The sequence below is a fragment of the Fringilla coelebs genome, assembly GCF_963513975.1.
Source record: "Fringilla coelebs genome assembly, chromosome: 3".
NCBI lineage: Eukaryota > Metazoa > Chordata > Aves > Passeriformes > Fringillidae > Fringilla > Fringilla coelebs.
In genome coordinates this window covers 8,304,908-8,326,422 of record NC_140030.1, presented here as the reverse complement: position 1 = coordinate 8,326,422, position 21,515 = coordinate 8,304,908, and the positions used below count along the sequence as shown (strand labels likewise).

Genomic DNA, 21,515 nt, shown 5'->3' with positions numbered 1-21,515 from the left:
ATGTCTAAAATTCCTGGTTGTAGAAAAAGTTATGTTGTCATTTTACTTTGTCTTAAGAGGGATAGATTTAAAGTAACTTCTTTTTACGGTCTCTCTCACCTGTTGCCTTGCACGTTTTGGCCTTGTCCCATTCCTCAGAAGGTGTTTGGTGTTGTTTCATCAGTCTGTTACCCTCTCCTGGCCTACCCTCCCAAACTCATCTTTCTCAAAAGTAAATGATGGGGGAAGGGGTCAGGTGCATGTATAATCCTTATGCCTGGCTCCTGCATAACCCCTGTCTGAAACAAAGAGGGCTGTGTTCTGGCATTCTTTTTGCAGCACATGCACAGTGATGCAGTCTTGGGGACTTCTTGCCTTGCCATATCACTAAATCTCGTTTTACATTTGTCACAGGATTTGTATTTACCTCTGGTTGTTCGATCTCTCTTCTTTAGCTTATAGCCCTTTCCACAGCCCCCCCTTAATACCAAATTGATCTCCTTTTTTTTGCTTTGAATCTATCAGTTCATCCACTAACTGCAATGGGCCTTTCTCTTTTATTTTCTCTCTCTTTAGTAGGGTGGGGGATTTTTTCCCCTCTAAGAGAGTTTTTGTTCCTTTTGGCTGCACAATAAAATCCTTTGATTCTATGTGACAAACGGGAACGCGTTTCCTTTCTAGTAGAGATTAAAGGCACCCGGCTACTCCAGTGATTACATCTTGAGTAGAGGGTGAGGGAAAGCCTGTCTCACTGACTTCACCACCTTCTCCAGACAGTGTGTCAGCTGAATTGGGTGTACAGAGGGATTTTCAGCAATAGCAGGGTGCGGTATGCCTCCTCATGGACTACGAGTCTGAGATGCACAAATCATACATTCTTTCTCCTGCTGGCCGTGTCTTCATCATGGGTTTATGGCTCTGATGTAGGGTAGACATATCTGAGATAGCTCAAAGCTTATCTGCTCTAGTACTGGCTCCTAGAAGTGACAGCGTGGAGCATCATGCTAGCTGAAAAATCAACCCCACAACTGAGGTTGATAGATCTGTAATTAGCCAGGGCTTAGCTGGCACAGTGTCTAAAAAACAAGGTAAAAATCTTCTTTCTCTTCCTCTGTGCTGTTTAGAGGGGTGTAAACTAGATAAGAGAAAGTGTCTACACATGAATGTTGAGGAAAACTTCCCTTAAAAAGGTAAAAACACATGAATTAATTGTAGCTATTAATGTTGATGTTCATAAGTATTAGGCATTGATGTTTCTCCTTCTCTCTGTTTCTGCAACAGAAGGGGTTGGGTTTTTTTTGTTTTATTTTGTTTTGTTTATTTTTTGGGGAAAAAACTCTCAAAGAACATGTCTGGAAAATTGTAGCCTAAAATCAGATACTGTGGAACTGGTAGTGACAGGGTTAGGGTTGTCGCTGGACTTGATGATGTTAGAGATCTTTCTCAACTTTAAGGATTCTGTGATCTCTGACTGCAGCGACTGCTGCCCTCCCTGCTGTTTGAGTGAGGTTTCCACTGGCCTCCCTCTCTGCTGTTTGTCAAGATGGTTTATGCTGCCCTGTGTCAAGTTCTGTGCAGAGGAATGTGATGATTACACTTGACTCAGGACACACTGCTGGAGAAGTTTTTCTTATGAGTACAGAATATGTTTAAAGCATTATTATTTTGATTGTGATCCTGAACATCAATAGTCTAGACAAAGCATAAACTCTGGATCTAAAAATACACTTAAAAATTAGCTAGTCTGTTCACAACCCATTTCTTACCTCACCCAGCAGCTATTTATGAAAACATTTTCTATTCTTTCTAATTTTAAATAGCAAGCACTAGCAGTTGAATACTCATTTATTAGATAGTTATCCCCTCCGGTTTTTCTGCACATCTTGTCACTGTCAAGTAACTTTGTACCCAGCCAAAAATGACATGTTGAAACAAGTAGTGTATATTTAATGCAATGTACTGGGAATGGGGAAAAAAAAAAAAAAGAAAAAGAATGATGTTTAGCCCCCGCTTTTATTTTTTCATTGGAAATATGAAGTACAGTAGCTGGACTGAGAAGTGAATGTGCTCACGAAGAGGGTGTTGGGTTTTAAGTAAACTTCTTAACGCGTGGCTTAGTCACAGGCTTTTTTCCTGCTTGTTATTGACGTACTTGCTGTCAGTCTCATCTGATAGAAGAATTGCTGGGGGCAGGGTGCTTGGGATCGTGTGGCAAAAACTGCTTGCTGTTGACTTGTGTGCATGTGTGCCGCTGCTCTCCGCTGAATGAAATGTCAGATGTGCTCGGGAATGTGGGTGGGTGGGTGGGGGAGATGTGATTTGGTTCTCCCTGGTTGCCTTGTCAAGGAGTACACTAATACAGCTAATGGAGATCCTCGGGCTCGAGAGAAGGGCATTCAGTTGACAGCCACCATCCAAACAGTCACAAAAGATAGCTTCATACAGCAGTGGAGGCTGTTGGGATTAAAAACAAACTCTTTTGAAGGCAAGGAGTAATAAAGGATATTTTGAAATTGCAGCTTGCAGTTTGCAGGCTCCTTTTTTGCCTGACTTAGCAAAATGGTTATAAAACAAATGAAAGCGAGGTTATGCCTGTGAAATTTCTAACCTTTAAAGACACTGTGTTTAGGTACTGAATTTATTCTGAGATAGTATTCACTAGAGAAAAATTTTGCTTTCTTCAACTCTACTAAAAGAAAAGGTTCTGTTTCCACTACAGCAGCTTTCACAGCGCTGGTGTCTCTGGGTTTTCCTGTGGTCATTGTACAGCTGAGCTCACATGGTCCTCTGGAAAATACAGAATTAGCTTTCTGAATGAAACTATTAGATGGTCACAAAAATGAAAGACAGAGGAATCTAAGTAAATACCAGAACCATCAACTCTCAAATCATCTAGACAAACATTGCATCACATTCTATTAGAGAAGAAAACAGTTGGGTTAACAGGAGTGTTAATTTTGTTCTCAATAGCAACTACACTATGGTGTGGTCTCCAGTGTAGGTTCTTGCTGGAGGTGCTCATTCTTGGAGAGGGACATCAGATATGCAGCTTATTGGGAGATTTGGTTTGGTAATATACATTTATATTATTGAATTTTTAACTGAGGAAGAGTATTCTTTGTCTCAACTAGTGAACCAGCTCTCAGCTACTCTCAGCTCTCTAGTGAACCAGGTGAATCTTTCATCCTTTAGACCTAATGCTTGGTTTTGTTTGCCTTTTTAATTTCTTCCAGGTGAATAACTAATATTGGCAATAGGCACACTGTTTTATAACACTTCTAAGTTTTTTATCTCTCTTAAGTTTCTTACCTTCAAGTTTCTGGGTGAGTTTAGTTCTGGCTCCCTCCACAATCCTTATAAACAGATGTTCTTACCATCCCTTTTTGTATCTCAGAATTTGTGAAACAACATTGCTTCCACTGACCTGATGTCATTATTACAAAGAAGTTAGTGGATCGTGTGATGCAAATAAAATAAATCAGGTGCTGCAGTGACCTAGATACTCATTATTTATTTATGGAAATAAATACATTTAGGATTTATTCATACTGTTTCTTCTATTGCAAGTGCTGTAAACTTTCACTTACTCAGAGCTCTGCTGGGAAAATAACATTATTGCCACCATTCTGCACATTAGGAGACCTTGCCAGGAAGACTTCAGTAACTGCTCTAGGCTATGTAACATATAATTATCAGAACTAAGATAAGATGTTGGGAGTCTTGACCCACAACATTGTGTCAAGACATCCCTTACCTAGCAGATACAGTCTTTAGATAACAAAGACTGAGGGGTGATAAGGACAGAGTGATCAAAGAACAACTTGGTCATAGATCACCCATGTGTATTAAGTGTTTAAAGTATAGCCAGAAGCACGGGGGGAGACAGAAGATGTTGGCCAGCATCCTGTAGAGCATCCTCGCTGTGGGGTGGTGTCACAGAGTGAAGTATTCCTGTAGGAGCTTCCAGTGTGGAGTCTAGCAAACAGGGGGCTGTGTGAAGCGGTATTTGGCTTTGAAAATAGAGAAGTAATGGGTAGATTTAATCAGGTAGTTTTTTTTGTCTTTGATCTTTGGCATCCAGATTTGGTCATGTGTGAGGTACAGAAAAGAGGCTACAGAAAAGATCTGAAGGCTACTGGGAAAATGTAAAGATGGAGCTGTTGGAAATGTTTTCCTGTTGTCAGAACATTGAATTATTACTTTCTTCTAACTTGGCTTTTCACAATTTGTGTGCTTTTGCTTGTTATTTTGATGAAGACTTTGGGCAGATGGTGTTTCTTCAGGTCTGTGGGACTGGGCTCTCCACTGTGTCCTTGTACTTGTCTAAATTCTCTCATTTGTGTTCTAGATCAATATTCAGTGTGGCACTGCTCTCTTCTTCTTGATGTTCAGCTGGGAAAGGAGGAGAAACAGTGACTTCCTAAGGCAGAGGAGGCACGGCAGGGTGGTGGTGACAGAGCACAGTCCCTGTGCCAGGCCCTCATCCCTGACTCCTCTTTGTCATTGATCTCCCAGGCAGGCTCTCGAGTTCCCCCTGAGAGGCAGCCGCCCTGCAGCGCGATGTCACGGCACCACAGCCGCTTTGAACGCGATTACCGCGCGGGCTGGGAGCGCCGGGACTGGAGCTCCAACGGGAACCATGTGGGCAGCACCAGCTGCAGCAGCGCCGCCAGCACCACCAGCAGCTCCCGGCCCGGGCTGCTGCCCCTGCCCATCGTCCCCTCGCGCCTGCCCACGCCGGCCACCGCCGCCTGCACCACCGGCAACAGCGAGGTCATCACCAGCCTGGTGGCCAACTCCTCCCCAGCTTCCAGTACCAAAGTAAGAATTCAGATTATTCAGATTTTTTTTTTTTTTTCTTCTTTTTTTTTTTACGGGGTTGATAAGTTGAAGGGATGTTAGAGATGGAGCGCCATCCGTCCCTTTGGAAGGCTTGCATTCATGGGATAGCCAAGAGTAGGAAAATGGATTTATATGGGCAGTCTGTTTCTTTTTAATCCTTTTCTGTGTTGTACATACACCAGAGTAGGTCTTTCTCGCTCCAAGACTGAGTGTCTCCATGCTTCTGAGAGGCCCAGGCAGAGCAAATGTTTCCTTCCTTTCACCACTGCCTATGTTTGGGCTTTCTGTGGCTTTCCCTGGAACTTACTGTTCCCATTTTTCTTTTGGGAATGCTCTTCTTGTCTGTTGACCAAGGCAGAGCTGTGGTTGACAGCAACTGGATGTGGTTCTCATCCAGAGGGACTGGAAAGTGACTAAAGGTCATAATTTTGGCTGAATGGTGTTTTCTCTTCAGCTGATAGTTTCCTGTAAGGTTCTCAAAGCCTCGTTCTTAATGCAGGTTGGAGTGAATCTGTGGAACTGCCATAGCCAGCCTCACTCATTTGTGCAAAATTGCACACTGAGGAGTGAGAAAATGTTAAGCACCAAAGAATAGAAGTCACTAGTAAACTATTGGGCTTTTTTGTTCCAATATATTATGGAGGAAAGAGGGTGAGTTTTTCTTTAAAAAAAAACCAAACAAACTCCTTTAGAACTGCAAAGTACATTTGGTATTTTTGGAGAAAGTTGGGGTTTCTTTTTGCATGCAGATTCAGGTAGAACAGCTGGAAACAGAACAACCTGGCAAATGGTAAAGGTGACCACAGTGCTGGCAAAGTGAGACAGAAGCACTGCTGGGTTTCTTTTTAGGATATTTAACATTTTCTTTCAACTTGGTTTCATTTTAATAACTGGAAGTGCCAAATGCAGCAGATGTAGACAGAGGGAAAGGAGACAATGAAGTTATTTAAAGTAAGCCAAGAGCAAGCTGAAATTTTGCTGCAGTACCATTATTATATTGATTTTTTTCACACAGTAGAAAAACAAGGTCAATGCTACAGAAGGAAACATTAGCCTAAAGTGTAGTTGTAAAAATTTGCCATGGCATCTTAAAATTATTATCATTTGGAAGAAGCTACTCAGATTCTGATCAAAACATTTTTAGTGTTCTCCAGATGCTATCCAGTGATAGATGCATTTCAATCATGCTTTGTCTGGAGATGATTGAAGCAATTTTGGAGCTAAAGCAGTGGTTTCATTTATCATGACCTTTGTTCCTGGGTCTGCTTAGAGTCCAACAATTGTCTGGAGATGATCAACCCTTTTCCCAGATGTTCAAAACCATTTTGAAGCTTATCAGTGCTAGTAAACCATGTGTTTATTGGGGGAGAGGAGGCAGGAACAGCAAGTTAAGTGCCTTTTGATCATATGCTAGATGTGAACTGTCTTCTAAATTACCTTATTAGACAATTTTCTGATGACTTTCATTAGTAAGAATGTGTTGGCATGAATAGATCAAAAGCAATAAATAGACAAGAATGGAGGTAACAGGAGACACTTTTTATTCTGAGAACTGTTAATCAGCTGTGTAATCTCCCATAAAATAAATGTGTAAAAATGCATAGAGTTTTTGCCCCAGCTTCTTCTGCTGTGAATCAACTAAGGAGCTCTAACTAAAAATTCAAACTTCCATGTATTAGAGGAAAAAACTGTGAAGAGGTGAGAGAGGTAGGTAGGTAGGTAGGTAGGTAGGTAGGTAGGTAGGTAGGTAGGTAGGTAGGGTGGGTAAACAGAGATGTAAGGGTATGGTGCCTTGCAAGCTTCTAACTAATAATGTGAAATGGTGTCACAAAAAACTTCAGGTGCTCATGCATACTCCTGTTCACCCTGCCTGCCTGTGTCTCTCTCCCCCACGCACAGCAGACTTACACTTGTGGTCAGCAGTGTAACCAGCCAAGGGTTTTCCCTGGTGGAATCCAGCTAATGGCTAGGCACAAAAAATTGCATCCATACATTGAAGAGATCACAAGTCAGAAAAACAATGTGGTTACTTGCTTTCTTTTAAAAATAAAAACATAAATATTAAAAATATAACAATACTTTAAAAATAAACCAAGCATGTGCTAAGTTGCCTTGAGCTATGGAGAGATCACGGCCTGCCTACCTTTTGCAGCCATTTGTGTCAACATGTTTATTGGGTACCAGGTCATGGGGGATAGGTGACATCTAACAGCTGGCTTTGTCAGTGTTTTGGGAGTGAGACATTTGATTGCTGAGCTGCCCTTCTGCAGGCTGAACCTCCCCCAGCATTATAGCAGGTCATTAAACTCCGTGGCAAGGGTGTGCCCCACACAAGAGGTGAGCAGTAGATAAGGTGTCATGAAGCAAGAAGATTGATGACCTGGTTCTCCTTGTCTTGTTGTCCAAGGAGATAAGCACAACCACCAGTGCTGCCCCAGGCTGGGGTCAGAAGGGACTCTTTCTCCCATCCAGGTACCAGTTTTGACTTCAGCATATCTTCCAGAGCTGGTTTGGCAATCTTGAACCATAGAGAGCTACCATCTCTACCCCTTCAAATTGAGCTTCTTCTTACTTGTTATCCTCCCAGTTAAAGTTTGCTTTGGTTTTTTTTTTTTTTTTTTTTGTAAATCATCTAGTCTGTCCTCAATTCTTTGGTCATTGGTTCCTTCCTCTAGTATCCTGCTGTTGACCAGTTTTGGTAGCCTCCAAATAAATCTGCATCTTTTGCATCCCCTCCATTCCTCATTTGCCTTTGAAAATATGGGTGCTAAAGTTTAGATACCCAAACCTTATGCATCCTTTCAGCATCAGACTCCCCAGTCCCTTGCCTGGGGATAAAAGTGCTCCCTCCCTCTGTTTCCCTGTCTGTATAGCCAATAATTGCTTCAGACTTTATTGCCAAAGTGCTAAATCAGTAGTTATTAAAAATACATGTACATGGCATCGTCCTCAGTTATGAATTATCAAACAGACATAGTATTGTCAAAGACTGAAGTGAAGTCTGTTTGACAGGATCTGTCTTCTGGGTGCCTGTGTTGGCAGATATTGGTCATATTCCCATCCTTCGGCTCAAGGTTAACTGAATCCTAAAGTCACAAATTCAAAATGGGGGAAAAAACTTCTTTTCTCTCTGACATGTAACTGGACTGTATGACTTGTTGCCTTATGGAATTGTTCAGGGAATTTATAGATAAATTGTTTTAAGGACCACTAGTCTACCTAATCTGGCTGAACCACGGTCTTTAAAATTATGTAAATGTATGTAAGATTAAAAACTTTGCCAGACTGACGTGATATGAATAGAAAAAGCATTGGAAAGGAGCGAAAAAAATGAAATCATCATCAGGGGAAGTTTAGGATATGTAAAACTAGCTGTGAGGGGGGTGGGTTTGGTCTATGTTTTCATGCTTCTGGAAGAGCTTTTTACTTTATGTGGAGGACTTTAGAAGGTTTTTATTACTAATTATTAATGTGTAGGAGAATTTCAGAACTAATTATACTTTGCAGACCTTTGAAATTTATTCTCAAAGCGTACCTGTAACCTTCTTACCACAGATGCTTTGGTACAAATCACACTTAGTGCATCTGCCACCTTTAAGTGGTTATGGATGTTTGGTCTGAGTTATTTAAACAGAAAAGCTGTCTTTTCCCAAGCCTTTTTGCTGAACAAAATGAGACTTTGCACTGCTATAACCCATTTCATTGGAGTCTGCCAGAAAATATCAGAAAAACTATTTAAACCTCATCAACCTCTGCAAAATAGTTTGATGCTGCACACCCAGTGTATTGACAGGGAAAGTGAGGCACTCAGAGGTAGTGATTTTTGGGTTTTCTGCTCATTCTGTTTCACTATGAGTAAAGTTTCAACTCATTTACTCAATTTGGTTTTTCTACCCTGATTCTGTACACCAAGGGTTGGGCCACAGACTGACACCCAGAGGCAGCACAGTTTGGAGGGATGAGTCAGAGATATTTCCTCAACCCCTCTACCAGTAGTCCATAGGAAAGTGGAAATCTTGCCAATAAACTCTGTGTTTGGATCAATCTGTCAGACTCTGAGCTCAGCCATGTATGATGATTGAGTTCAGGGCTAGTTCTGTACATGGTGGGGTTTTGGGGTTTTTTCTGTAGTGAGGTTATTTATTGGTCGATGGAAACTATCCAAGAAATCCTTATAAGACTACAGCACTGCTTAAGATATTGGCAACAAAGCAGTCTGAAATTCATTTAAGGATGCTGCACACCATTCCAGCTATGTTTTCAGTTCATCTCAGCAGCACCTTCATTCTTTGTTGCTTTTCCGAATTACTTTGCAAGTTACTTGTACAATTTTCTCCATCAAAGCTCCTGTATCACAGCTTCAATTTAGAAGTGTTGTCATGGGCTGTAATTTGAAATTTTATTACCAAGAGATTTTTTGGTTATAGAACATTTACTTTTATCATCTCTATATTATTTTTAAATGCCTGAAAAGATTGATACATCAACAGAATCTGTGCACCACCAGGCGAGATCTATTTTTTTTTTCAACCTTAATTTTAAAAACCCTTTGCTTGGAACATAAATTGATTCTTCAGCCCCCCAACACTTAATGATTTGTTATTCTCAAGGTTAAACCTATGACAAATTTTACAAAAACACCAGTCTTCAGTTTTGATAAAATTTTCTCTAGCTGAGCTCAGGGATAGCTGTGCAGTTTTAAGTCTTTAAATAGTGTAACTGAGGCGTGATTGTGGCCTCCTGTTCTCACAGTACTACTTTAGCATTTAAGACTTGTGTGTTTTTGCTACCAGAGTTTATCCCACTGTGGTTAGCCACGGGTTATGCTGTGGGAGGGAAGACAGTGATGATCAAACATTTTTTAACCTCTCTGGAAAGTCAGGCAAGGATTGCAGGCGAAGAAGTAGCCACCGCTGACTTTGTGCATCAGTGCAACTAAATAGCATTAAAAACAAGTGAGGAGGGAAGAAAATGCTTATGGTAAAGGAAAAACAAGTCAGTGTGGCTGAGGAATGTACTGTAAGAAGGAATAAAGGGAAACAGCACAGAAGTAAAGTGTTAATTCTTCTTTCCTTCACGGGCCAAGAAAATGTAGCTCCCTGAACAGCAGCTTGTCAGATGCTGATGATTTGCAGTAGGTTGCAGGATTTGTGTTGTCTGTTCTGTTTCTCTCGCTTAGGAGGTGGTGATTTGCAAAGTTGGTGTATGGCTTCCACAAATATTTAAAATATTGATTAAGCAGAGGAAGAATAAACACGAATTGTTTTTCAAGTTACGCCTTATGTTGTACATGACTAATTACATACAACAATTTGCTCTGCTACGGTAACTGAAATTTATGTACTCTTTTTATTATAAAACATAAGATGCTTGCATAAAGAGAGAGATTATAAATATTGGAATACAACAGTTGCTAGAAAACAGTCAAAATATGCATGAAATATATGAGATTTGCTCTTCCAGCTTCTCGGTGAAAACTGTTCTTCCCCTCCCCTAGGGTTTGTACTGAGAGCTGGTGTGTTTTTGTCATCATTTCAGATAGCAGCCTGGTGATTCTTCGATGTGGACATGACATAGCAGTCCAGCCCAAGTGCACTCCAGTGTCAAAAGCTGTTTTAAAGATCCTCAGATTCTTTTGGGAAATTACTGTGATGGTATACAAGGCTTCAGTTGCTAGAAGTCAAGTTGTAACAGTGATTTTTTTGTTTTCCAGAAACACACTTTTACCTCTGGACACATTTCTAAAATAGTCATGTCTAGTTTCATTGGTAAATGAGATGCAAGTCTGTTCCCACCTAAGCAGAGACTTCTGATGCACATGAAGCTCTGATTATGGCAGACTATGACATGAATGCTTAGGAAATCAGAGCAATGCCCAGAGTATATCACATTGATGGTTTGTAACAGAACAAAAGGAGAGGTTTTCCCTGGCACCCAAATCACATTCTCCTGAATCTTTAGGCTTGAAAATTCACTAAGCTTGTAAAATTTACATTTTGGGCTGATACACAGTTTAACTGGATTGCAACTGCCAGACTGAGGCTTTTGTGAATAGTCTGCAAGCAAGGAGAGAGAGACAGAGTGAATTATGTGGGCTATGATGTGCCATCACACCAGCCCAGCTAGGCTGAAACCAGCAGGGTGCACCAAAAAAAACCCGTTATAGTATCGTATTTGTATCCTCAAATTAGAGAGTTACTTTAAGAGTTGCATTTGAGGAATCAACAGCTTGAACAAGGAATGAGAGGAAAGAGGTAGATTCGGTCATTGACTCTCAGGACACATTTTTCTTTCCTCTAAATAAGAATTGACAAAAAATGTCTGTGAATTGATCTGAGCAATGACTTCTGCTGAAGTAATCGCATTACACTGCTACAAAAAAGTCACAACCCCTGGGCTGTATTCATGCCACCAGGGCAGAAAAGAGCAAAGGGAGATTGGTGATGGGTTCCAAAACTGATGTGATGAAGGTATTGAAGCAGAGGAACAGATCCTTCCCTTTGAAGGATGTGGAGATGTCTTAGGTGTTTTTCAGTCTCCTCTCTAAAAGGCTGTTCCTAATGATCTGTGGCCCTAGGGCTTAGACTGTGCTGATGATCTGCCACTTCCTCCTACCATCTCATTTCAGTATTTTTTCTCAGATGCATCTGTACATATTTTTTAGTAGTGTAGAAATTGGAAAATGTGGGTTTAATTTGTCAACTTTTGCAGATACGTTATTGGACCAAAATAGCTTGGAAAACCCTGGCATGTTCATTAATCTGTAAAGTCATAAAAAGCTGCTTGGATTTTTTTACTTGCAGCGTGTTTATCATCTGTTGAAAGAGCTAAGAGTCTGGCCAGTTTCTAGGCCCAGTTCCATTTGAAGATGAAAGGCAGCATTTTTGAAGCACTAATTGACATCGCCAAATACTTTCAAGGTCATAAACATGACGGCTTTGGATAAAGAGAAAGGAGTATTTCTGGGCTTTGGCACTTAAAAGAAAAAAATCTCTTGACTTCCAAAAGAAGTAAATATCAGTCATAAAACCTAAATAAAATTTGTGTTGGCCAGGATTTAAGTGCCTGATTCTTTGAAATTATTGAGAGTTATTTTATTTTCTTATTTCTTTCTCAGCATTACATTACTTTCACATGTATTAGTTGCAGATTATCCATTCAAAATAAAGCAGAATATATACTTCTGTCATTCAGGAGTCATGGGTGTTTCATTATAAAATTTGTCCCAGCCTCCTGTCAAGATAAAAAGGCCTGGGAACTGCCTTGCCTGTGATTTGATGTGGGTTACTAGAGGGTTTATTTCCAAGGAGCAGCACTTCTAAAGGAGGGCAGGTTCTCTGAGTCATAGGTGCATATAATCCTGAGGTTGGTTGCTGTAATTTAGGAATGTAATGCTATTGTCAGCATCAAACACGGCCACAAAAAGAATTTTACAGGGAATCACTTGGTGCTTTCCTATTATTTTGCTGTCAGTGCTTAATAGGTAGGGTCTGGAAATTATTTTGAAGAAAGCTGATACTCTCTCAGCAAGGTAATTTCTGATTTTGGCATTGCACGAAGAGGGTAGTGTCAGAGAAGTCATTGAGGGAAGGGATGGCTTGATTGAGGCATAAAGGAGCCGATGTAAACAGTTTGAGGTCTGTTCTACTGTTTGGGTGGGATGTCTGCATACCATAATTTTTATTATACCAGGAAAACAATGGTAATTTTTATAAAACACAGTTTTAAGGCACAGCAGAAGGAAAATGCATTATATGTATGACAAATGTAATACTTTCTTCAAGACATTGGTTTCCTCAGCTTGCAAAACAAATGAACCAAATGAATAAAAAGAAAGAAAGAAATAGAAGGGAAAAAAGCTTCACTTCTCCCTATGATTTCCATGGACCTTGAATTCCTCCTTGATGCAGCACTTGTCTGCGAAGCTGACAGACACAAAAATAAATTTGTCCCTGGGAGTGATAAACAGGACATTAAACTCTGCACTCTGGCTCTTTGAACGGGGGGTGCTGCACCTTCAAACCCTGGACACAGGCTGGAGTGCTCCGGGCATAGCGGGGAGCTCCGATCAGCCAGGGCTGACGCTCCAGAGCGACGTTGAAACATCACCACTGCCCTGTCTACAATCCTGAAAATCCCCTTGAAAAAATGCCCAGACCTTGAAGAGAAGCGTGGGGATCTTGTGACTCTGTGGCAGGAGATGTGGACAGGCTGGGTGCTGCGCGGGAGGGCGGCAGCGCCAGGAGTCCTGTTACAGCAGCGATGTCCCTCCGTCCCCACAGCGCCACAAGGTGCAGACATCTCCTGCAGAAATGGAAATACACAGACTCACTTCCTTCGAGTGGGCAGAACAGAGGTTCGCTGTCTGTGGAGGTATTAGTCATCAGTTTTTCTGGGTTTGGATTGAAGGCACTTGAGATAGTAATTTGTGTTTGGACTTAGATGTTCATTATTTTTTATCAGCAAAACAGTTTTATTACTGTGAGTTTGGCAGCTTTTTAGTAGAAGGCACAACATGGTTAACAATCTTTTGTTATAAGGTCTTTTAAGAGTAAACTATTTAATTAATAATTGACACTTCGATTTATTTATTTTTTTTTTAAACTCAATAACTGATTTCAGAGAGCCCGTGATGTGGACTTTTCTGCTTAATTACAAAAAGCCACCCAAACCCATGAAGAAGAAGGAAGAAGCATGAAGAAGAAACCTAAGACAACACTACTCTCTATTTTGCTTCTATCTACAACATACTAAAAATCTTAAAACTTAAATTTATCACCAAGTGATACACCTACACTACTCTCTGTAATCTGTTTCACACTTTTGTGGATTCCAGTCTATCTTGAAGTCCAGGAAACTTTCTCTATGAATGAGGGTCAAAGTCAGTGCTTCCTTGGGGGTCAGGGCACCCCAGAGCAGACAGAGAAATATTCCTGGTGCCCTGGGTTTCCATAGTTGTCAATGCCTGTGAGAGCACTGTGAGGGAGACCATGGAAGGAGTTCCTCACACTTCTTCCTGACTCTAGTTTCACTCTGTAGAAGCAGCTCTGATGTAAATTTATAATCTCACATTTATTTTAAAAGGAGCACGTGTAAAAGGATAACCAAGTTATTTTGTTGGGGTTTCTCTTGGAATTTGAGGCATTACTGAACATTCAAGTGATGGTTAGCTGCTGTAACACTCTGTTCTTGGATGAAGTGGGCACTTTTCAGGAAACAAAATGCACGTTTGCTTTGGTTTGGAGGAACCGACTGTTCCAAATTCTCACGAAGGTTGGTCTGCCTCTGCTGGTTTTGGTTGTTCTCTGCTCCTGTCAAGATGAAACGTATGTGGTTGTTACCCACTACAATTTAGCATGACCAAATTGGTTCACTTTGGAAAACAAAGCTTGTAGAAGTTCTGGAGAGAAATAAATGCTGTCTGTGAACTGGTGTTTGTGTGTAAAACTATATGCACCCACCGTATAAATAATGAATAATGACTAGTAATAAATTCTTCATATCATAGCATTATTTCTTACTGTTTATGATCCCAGGTCTTTTATGGTGATCCTGAAACAAAGCACTGGGAAGTATGTGAATAATATTTACTCCGACTAAGTTTTTGCGCAAACATGCCCAGAAGAAGCAGCTTTCTTGGCTGTATCATTTGAATGTTTAAGATTATATACTGCTTATATTATAATATTATATATAATTAATGTTATCTTTAATTCCAAAGGGTTATACATGCTTTCAAAACCACTGAAGTAATACATCAAGTGAAACATTTGTCAGCTGGCAAGTGAAACACAAGAATCATTGAGGTTGGAAGGAGCCTCTGCTGATTGTCTGGTCCAGCCCCCTTGCTCAAGCAGGTTCACCCAGCTGCCCAGGACTATGTTCAGAGGACCTTGAGTATCTCCAGGGAAGGAGACTCCAGTCCTCTGTGGGCCACCTGTGCCAGTGCTCTGTCATCCTCTCAGTGAAACAGTGCTTTTTTCTGTTATATAAAAATCACAGGAATATTTAGATTGGGAAAGATCTTTAAGATCATTGAATCCAACCATTAGCCCAGCACTGGCCAGCCACCACTAAACCATGTCCCCAGGTGCCACATGTACACATCTTTTAATACCTTTGGGGGTGATGACTCCACCACTTCCCTGGGCAGCCTGTTCTCAGTGCTTGATAAATCTTTCCAGTGAAGAAATGTTTCCCAGTATCCAGTCTAAAACTTCCCTGGTGCAACTTTCCTCTTGTCCTGTTGCTTGTCATGTGGGACAAGAGACTGATCTCCACCTTGCTACAAACTACAAGCTCCTCCTGTTTGTTGCACATTACTGCAGGTGCAGGGTCCAAAACTGAGGAAGGTCCCAATACAGCTGCAGAATCTCCATAGGAAACACTGCAAACTCAGCTGTACGTGACCAGGAGTACTTTGATCTAACATCAAAATGTGCTTTGTTTTGAGCAGGAGACAGCCAGATGATCTGCAGAGGTCCCTTCCAACCAAAAGCATTCTATAATATCCTGACAAAATCCTAGAATTGAATCAACTCTTCAGTATATTTCCCAATGCAGAGGTTTTGATGGTTTGCTTTAAAACAATACCCAGAATCCTCATTGGCCAATAAATACCAGAACTTTGGATTTATTTTAGGTCTCCTGAGCCTAACTCCTATCTTGGCATAGTCATCACAGTTTTGCTTTTGAACAGCTTGTTTCCTTTAGAATTTTTGCTTCATGCTGGGATGGAGTAAGACTGAATAATTTATCTTCCTTTTCCTCAAAAGCTGAGCAATAGTTATACACCACATGGATTTGAGACATTATTATCTTTCTAAGCTTCCATTAATTATCTTTATCATCCCTGCTTTTAAAGGTCTAGCATTTATCTTTGCAAGGTTCTTCAAGCTGGATTATAGAGGAAAATTTGAGTGTATTAATTCCATTCTTGCTTATGAAGTTTTAAACTCCATTTCATAAACATTTTTTCTACTGCTCACAATAATCCTGCTGATAGTTTTCCTGTGACCAAAGGGTCTGATGTGTAGAACTGATGACTTTTAGGGTCATCATACACATGAATAATTATCTCAGATGCACTGCTTTGATTAAGACACAGATGTGTAGAGGTTTTGAAGATATGGATCAGACATGCATTGTTTGCAACCTACAGAGCTGCCATTCACCTTGTTCCTCAGCCTGCTTAGAAATATTGTACTGCTGTGCAATAAAGTTTAGCTCAGTAGCACTACAGGATAATATTTCAAATTGTCTTACGTGTCATCTCAGCTATAATTTGTACAGCTGTTACAAATTTTGCAATAAATCCATTTCCTAGAGTCATAGGATGGTTTGGATGTGAAGGGACCTTTAGTTCCAACCCCCTGCCCTGGGCAGGATTGCCCTGCAAGAGAAGAGGTTGCTCTGAGCTCCATCCAAGCTGATCTTCAACATTTCCAGGGATGGGGCAGCCACAACTCACCACCCTCACCACCCAGTGCCTCACCACCCTTGCAGTAAAGAATTTCTTCCTAATCCCTAATCTAAACATACTCTCTTTACATTTGAAGCCGTTGCCCCTTGTCCTGTCACTCCATGCTCTTGTAAAATAGTCTCCCTCCAGCTTTATTGTCAGCTCTCTTCATGTACCAGAAGGCTGCAATTAAGTAACACCACAGCCTTTTCTTCCCCAGGCTGCACAATCCCAGTTCTCTTAGTGCTCATTTCCATTTTCGTGTTAGGTGGATAATTCCCAAGTTTCCCTGTAAATTGCCAGTGGTTGCTTTGCAGAGGGACAGGGCAGGCAGTCAGTGCTCTTTAGAGACTGGGGGATGCTCTTGGATGCAGTGCACTAAATGGGGTGACAGAGGAGCCTTCTAAAGTAACCAGAAGTCAAAGAGTAGAGCAAGACACCTCTAAATTCACCCAGACAGACCCCAATTTTACTTCGTGTTTCTCTTCAGTTCCCTATGGACTGTGTTAGTCCTCAGGTTTTGCTAGGTGTCTGTCCTGTGGAAATGAGAAGAGAAAAGACAGTGCACACAAAAGTCAGCAAAGGAATTTCTGGAGAGGAGGAAAGGGAAAGGGAAAGGGAAAGGGAAAGGGAAGGGAAAGGGAAAGGGAAAGGGAAAGGGAAAGGGAAAGGGAAAGGGAAAGGGAAAGGGAAGGAAAGGAAAGGAAAGGAAAGGAAAGGAAAGGAAAGGAAAGGAAAGGAAAGGAAAGGAAAGGAAAGGAAAGGAAAGGAAAGGAAAGGAAAGGAAAGGAAAGGAAAGGAAAGGAAAGGAAAGGAAAGGAAAGGAAAGGAAAGGAAAGGAAAGGAAAGGAAAGGAAAGGAAAGGAAAGGAAAGGAAAGGAAAGGAAAGGAAAGGAAAGGAAAGGAAAGGAAAGGAAAGGAAAGGGAAAGGGAAAGGAAAAAGAATGAAAAGAAAAGAAAAGAAAAGAAAAGAAAAGAAAAGAAAAGAAAAGAAAAGAAAAGAAAAGAAAAGAAAAGAAAAGAAAAGAAAAGAAAAGAAAAGAAAAGAAAAGAAAAGCTCATATTGAGGTTAGGCAGATACTGGCACAGATGCACTGGGATGTTGCTGCATACCCTGGAGCTACCCAAAATTAAAGTGGTCAAAGTCCCATGCAATCCAGTGCTGTCTTTGCCTGCTCTGAGGAGGAATTGTACATGGTCACTTTCCAGAGCCCCTTCCCATGAAACCAGGTTGGTTATTTTTTGGTGGTGAAAGCTGGCAAAGAGCTGTGGAAAAGTCTTGGAGGAAAGTCAGTCTAGACTCTCCTAAAAAGCTTCCTTCAGAGAAGAGAGAGGTGGCACCTGCCACACAAAGGTGGTTATGGAAGTCATCTTGACCTTGGCTGTAAGCCTGCAAAGGCAGTCTTGCTCGCCTCACCTTCTGAGCTGTTGGTAAGGGAGGGAATTTGCTCTGCAGCAAAGACCTTTTGTATCATTCTTTTGGTATGGATCAAAGAAAGTGGTTGAAAACCAGAGAGAGAGAAGGCAGTGACAGCAGTTGTTGAGCAGTGTGCTTTTTGCATCCAACTCTTTGAACCAGGACACAAAGCAAAGCTTAGGCAGTGCTGCAAAGTTTGTAGACCAATTAATTTAATTCATTATTCTTTTCACCTTTCTACTTCAGTCTCAATATCTTTCTCCTCCTGTCCCATTTTCCGTCAGACACTTGATTTAAACTCTTCTGACACTTCCCACAGCATTCCTGACTGTACTGGAAGCACCATCACTTGTTGGCTACTGCCACTGAGTCATGGTAAGAAACAAAACACGCTGGGCACTTATCACAACTATTTTGGCCTTCTGTTGTTTTGGCAGATGGAACACCTCAGTGGAAATGAGGCTATCTGGAAAACAAAGGAAAAAAAGGAAAACCAAAACAAAACCCAAAGAATAACGAAGGGAATCATGACAACACTTCAAGATTTAAATTTGGTTGGATGCTCTTTTTTTGTCTGTGTTCCAGCCAGCTCTGCTCACAGTACAGCTGTGTTTGGCGAGGTCTCCCCGAGCAGATCCAGCAGTGCCAGGGCACAAGCCCAAGAGCTGGAACTTGACCATCTATACCATTAAATTGTTAGCACAGGCTCTGCTTTGCGCTCAGCCTGGACCAGCTACTGCTGTCATAAACAATTCCCAGGCATGGCCTGGGGATTAGCAAGAGCCAGCAGCCATTCCCAACTGGCAGTTTGGATATAGCCACCTTGTTTTGGAGGGTAAAAGTGTATAATCCTGTGAACGGGGCCAGGCCATATAATTTGGCCTTAGAGCCGTATAACAGGTCCTGGCTCTGTTTTGTTTTCTAGTTATTGGGACAATTTTGTGTTTGAGGCAAGTGTAATTGGTTTTACTTGACTCCACAGTTTCACACTTGACTGAGTTGTATCTGAACAATAAGGAGCACAAGCACATCTCCACTTTGTCTCTGCTTTAGCCCAGTGTACCTCTGCACTAAAATGGTGTAGTCTGACCCTACTGAAAATTGTCACAGCAACTTCAGTACTTTGGAACTCAGTTTTCAATTAAAAATAGAAATGCATAATCTAAGGGAGTCTAGAAGTGTGTCTTCTACGGAGTTGGTTCAGCTGGTTTTCAGAAATTTTTGTCAAGGTTTTGTACATGGGCTACCAATTTCTGGCAAATTGAGTTTCTGCATCAAAATGAGTATGTTTTGTAGATGTGCCTTGTGCCAGGAAATGATTTTTGTATTTTCAGTTGCATCTGGAAATAAGAGATTGTGTTAGATATTGGACAGTTGTTAACATACATCTGGTATGAAAGATCATGACAGCCATTAAGTGTTGAAGTAGAAACACCTCTCACTACCTGCAAAGTTGTTTTTTTTGTTTAGTAGCCTGTCTCTTTTCTTCTTTTCTCACCACAGCAATGAATAGAAAATAATACTGCTTTCTACCAATGAAAGCCCAATAAACCTATGCTAGCTGCCAGGACTGGGGAAATTCCAGAAGTGTGGTTGTATCCTTTTGTCCTGCCCTGTTTTCATCCTCATGCTTCCATTTCCAGCTGCCTGAGGTACAATTATGTATGCATCTTGATTTTTTTTTCAAGATGAATTATGAATGCTTTTTATTAATGGAAGTTGCCTGATTCCATGAGCGGAGAGCTCCAGACCGCTTTCCTGGCACATCTTACTAGTGCTGCAACAAGAGAGACCTGAGGTTTTGGTTCAGCTTCAGTATTTTAGTCATCATATGAGCCAAAATTAGTGTTCCCACATGTGGCTCTTTCAGACCACACACTTGTTCTAGCACAGCCACAGCGTGGGCAAACAAAATTAGAGCAGCGCTGTTAGTGTGTCTTGTGGGGTGGATTTGGCCTTGATTTTCTACCAGTGCTGACAAATTTGGAGACTTCTCAGTGCCAGATATTTTATCTGAAGCATTTCTCATAGGAAATGTCAACCAGTCCATTTATGATGGCATCTGGATAGCAATCCATGGCCATATGTTAGATTTGAGATAATTCCCCTCCGAAGAGGCTATAGAAACAAAGCATGGAGCACCTCTCCTTTGGTGTTAGATTTTGGAGACCTCTGGGGGACTCACTTTCTTCATCCAGTCAACCATAAAATCTGCTGAATCTATCATACCTTTGTAGAAGAACAGTTCATGAGTCTATTTGATGAAGAGCTTAGGGGTTAATAGTGGGGTGTTTTGCCAGTCAGGTTCAGTCAAATGTAACAATATTAGCCTGGGGTAGTTGTTCAGTACTGTTGGAAATGAGCTTCTTTTTCTCAGCTCTTTTCCCTTTGTGTTTCTGCTTCATTGTGTTCAGTGCCCTGGCTGTTTGCTTTTCCTTTGGAGGTGAGTGTTCCTGGACAGAATGAAAGTACAGAGATGCCTGATGTGCAAATGTGCATTCCACTGCTGAAATCTTTTTACGAGAGCTGCACTGCTTGGAGGGAGACAGAAAGGAAGAAATGCTGTTGCAAGAAGCAAATCTAAATAAGCTCCCACTCCACCGTTTTCAATTTACTGGAGGAAATATCTTTCTTCATATCATTTGACTTTTTGATTGTTAGATCAAATTGAGCCGTGTGGAATGAGCTTCAGCGATCAGAACACAAGACCTGAAAACCTCTGTTTGGCTGCTCTCTGGTCTTTGTGCAATTGGTTTGCTTAAATTTGCTGTAATAACCTTTCAAGAGTCGTGTACACATTTTTCACTGAGGACCCTGCTGTGCATTGTGATTATGTTATCTGTTGCCTCCCTGAAGGTTTAGCATGTTTTAAGTGTTGTGTTGTGGGACTTGGTTTTGGGGGAAGTTTTTCTTTTTGTCAAGGTCTGTCCTGTGTCTGCTGTACCCTCCAAGCTTTTACTTGCAAAATACAAGGTTATGTTGGTTGTTATGTATTACTGTCTGTATGTCAGTCCTGATTTTCTTTCTTCCCTCCCTGCTCCTTTTTAAGGAATCTGCTTAGTAAAGTATAGAGCAAGCAGGCTGAGTGGCTCTGATAATTGTGCAGTCTGAATTCAGGCAGGGATGTTGAATGGTGAGTGGTGGGATGGAGGCTGGGTGTGTTGGAAGGCCGTGTACCCTGTTTCTGGGTAGGACAGAGTGGAAATGACCTTTCTCTGAGTGCCTCTCAGCAGCCAGCCGAGGGGAGAGTGTTGAACAGGAATGCAGTTGCGTGGCCTTGTCCCCCCTGTTTCTCAGGGAAAGCAGCAGATGCTGGCAGTGAACATAGCGAGCTGCAAACAGGTAAAATAATGAGCTGAAGTGATAGTTTAATGGAATTATTAATGGGATTTGTGTTCAAATAGTGAATGAGGATTGATTTTTATTTGCATAGGTTTTACACATGTAAACTTATGCAGAAGATTACACCCCACTCATTTCCCCTTCTCCGGTGGAGTGTTTATAGAGTACGCCGTGTGCTTCAAACTTCTCTAAATATTGCCCTTTCTCTCACTTATCTACCAGTGCTTCTCAGCGTGTAACTCTTCATCTGAATCTGTATAATAAACCCAAAGATTGAACTGAACAACGAGGAAACCTTGGAATGAAAGCAGAAGTAGTAGGTGTTCAGTGGGAGTTTGCTGTTTGCTTATTCATTCTCACCAGAATAAAAGACAGGAACACGATGGAAACTCAAAATGCTAAAGTGCAGCTCTCCACAAAATGTGTGGCCTCTGCTAGGAGAGGCTGTTACCTGCAAGGTGGTAGTGAAGATGT

At 41.3% G+C, this 21,515-nt stretch overlaps 1 protein-coding gene across 2 annotated transcripts in view; it reads left to right on the top strand.

Moving 5' to 3' along the window:
• KLHL29 (kelch like family member 29) overlaps positions 1-21,515 on the top strand; it is a 388,615-nt gene that overhangs the window by 142,899 nt on the left and 224,201 nt on the right. For both annotated transcript variants that reach the window (XM_084202459.1, XM_084202460.1), the window contains one exon: positions 4,495-4,800. In XM_084202459.1, coding sequence (XP_084058585.1) covers positions 4,540-4,800 — 261 coding nt within the window. In that variant the 5' untranslated portion in view covers positions 4,495-4,539. The remainder of the gene's footprint in view (positions 1-4,494; positions 4,801-21,515) is intronic.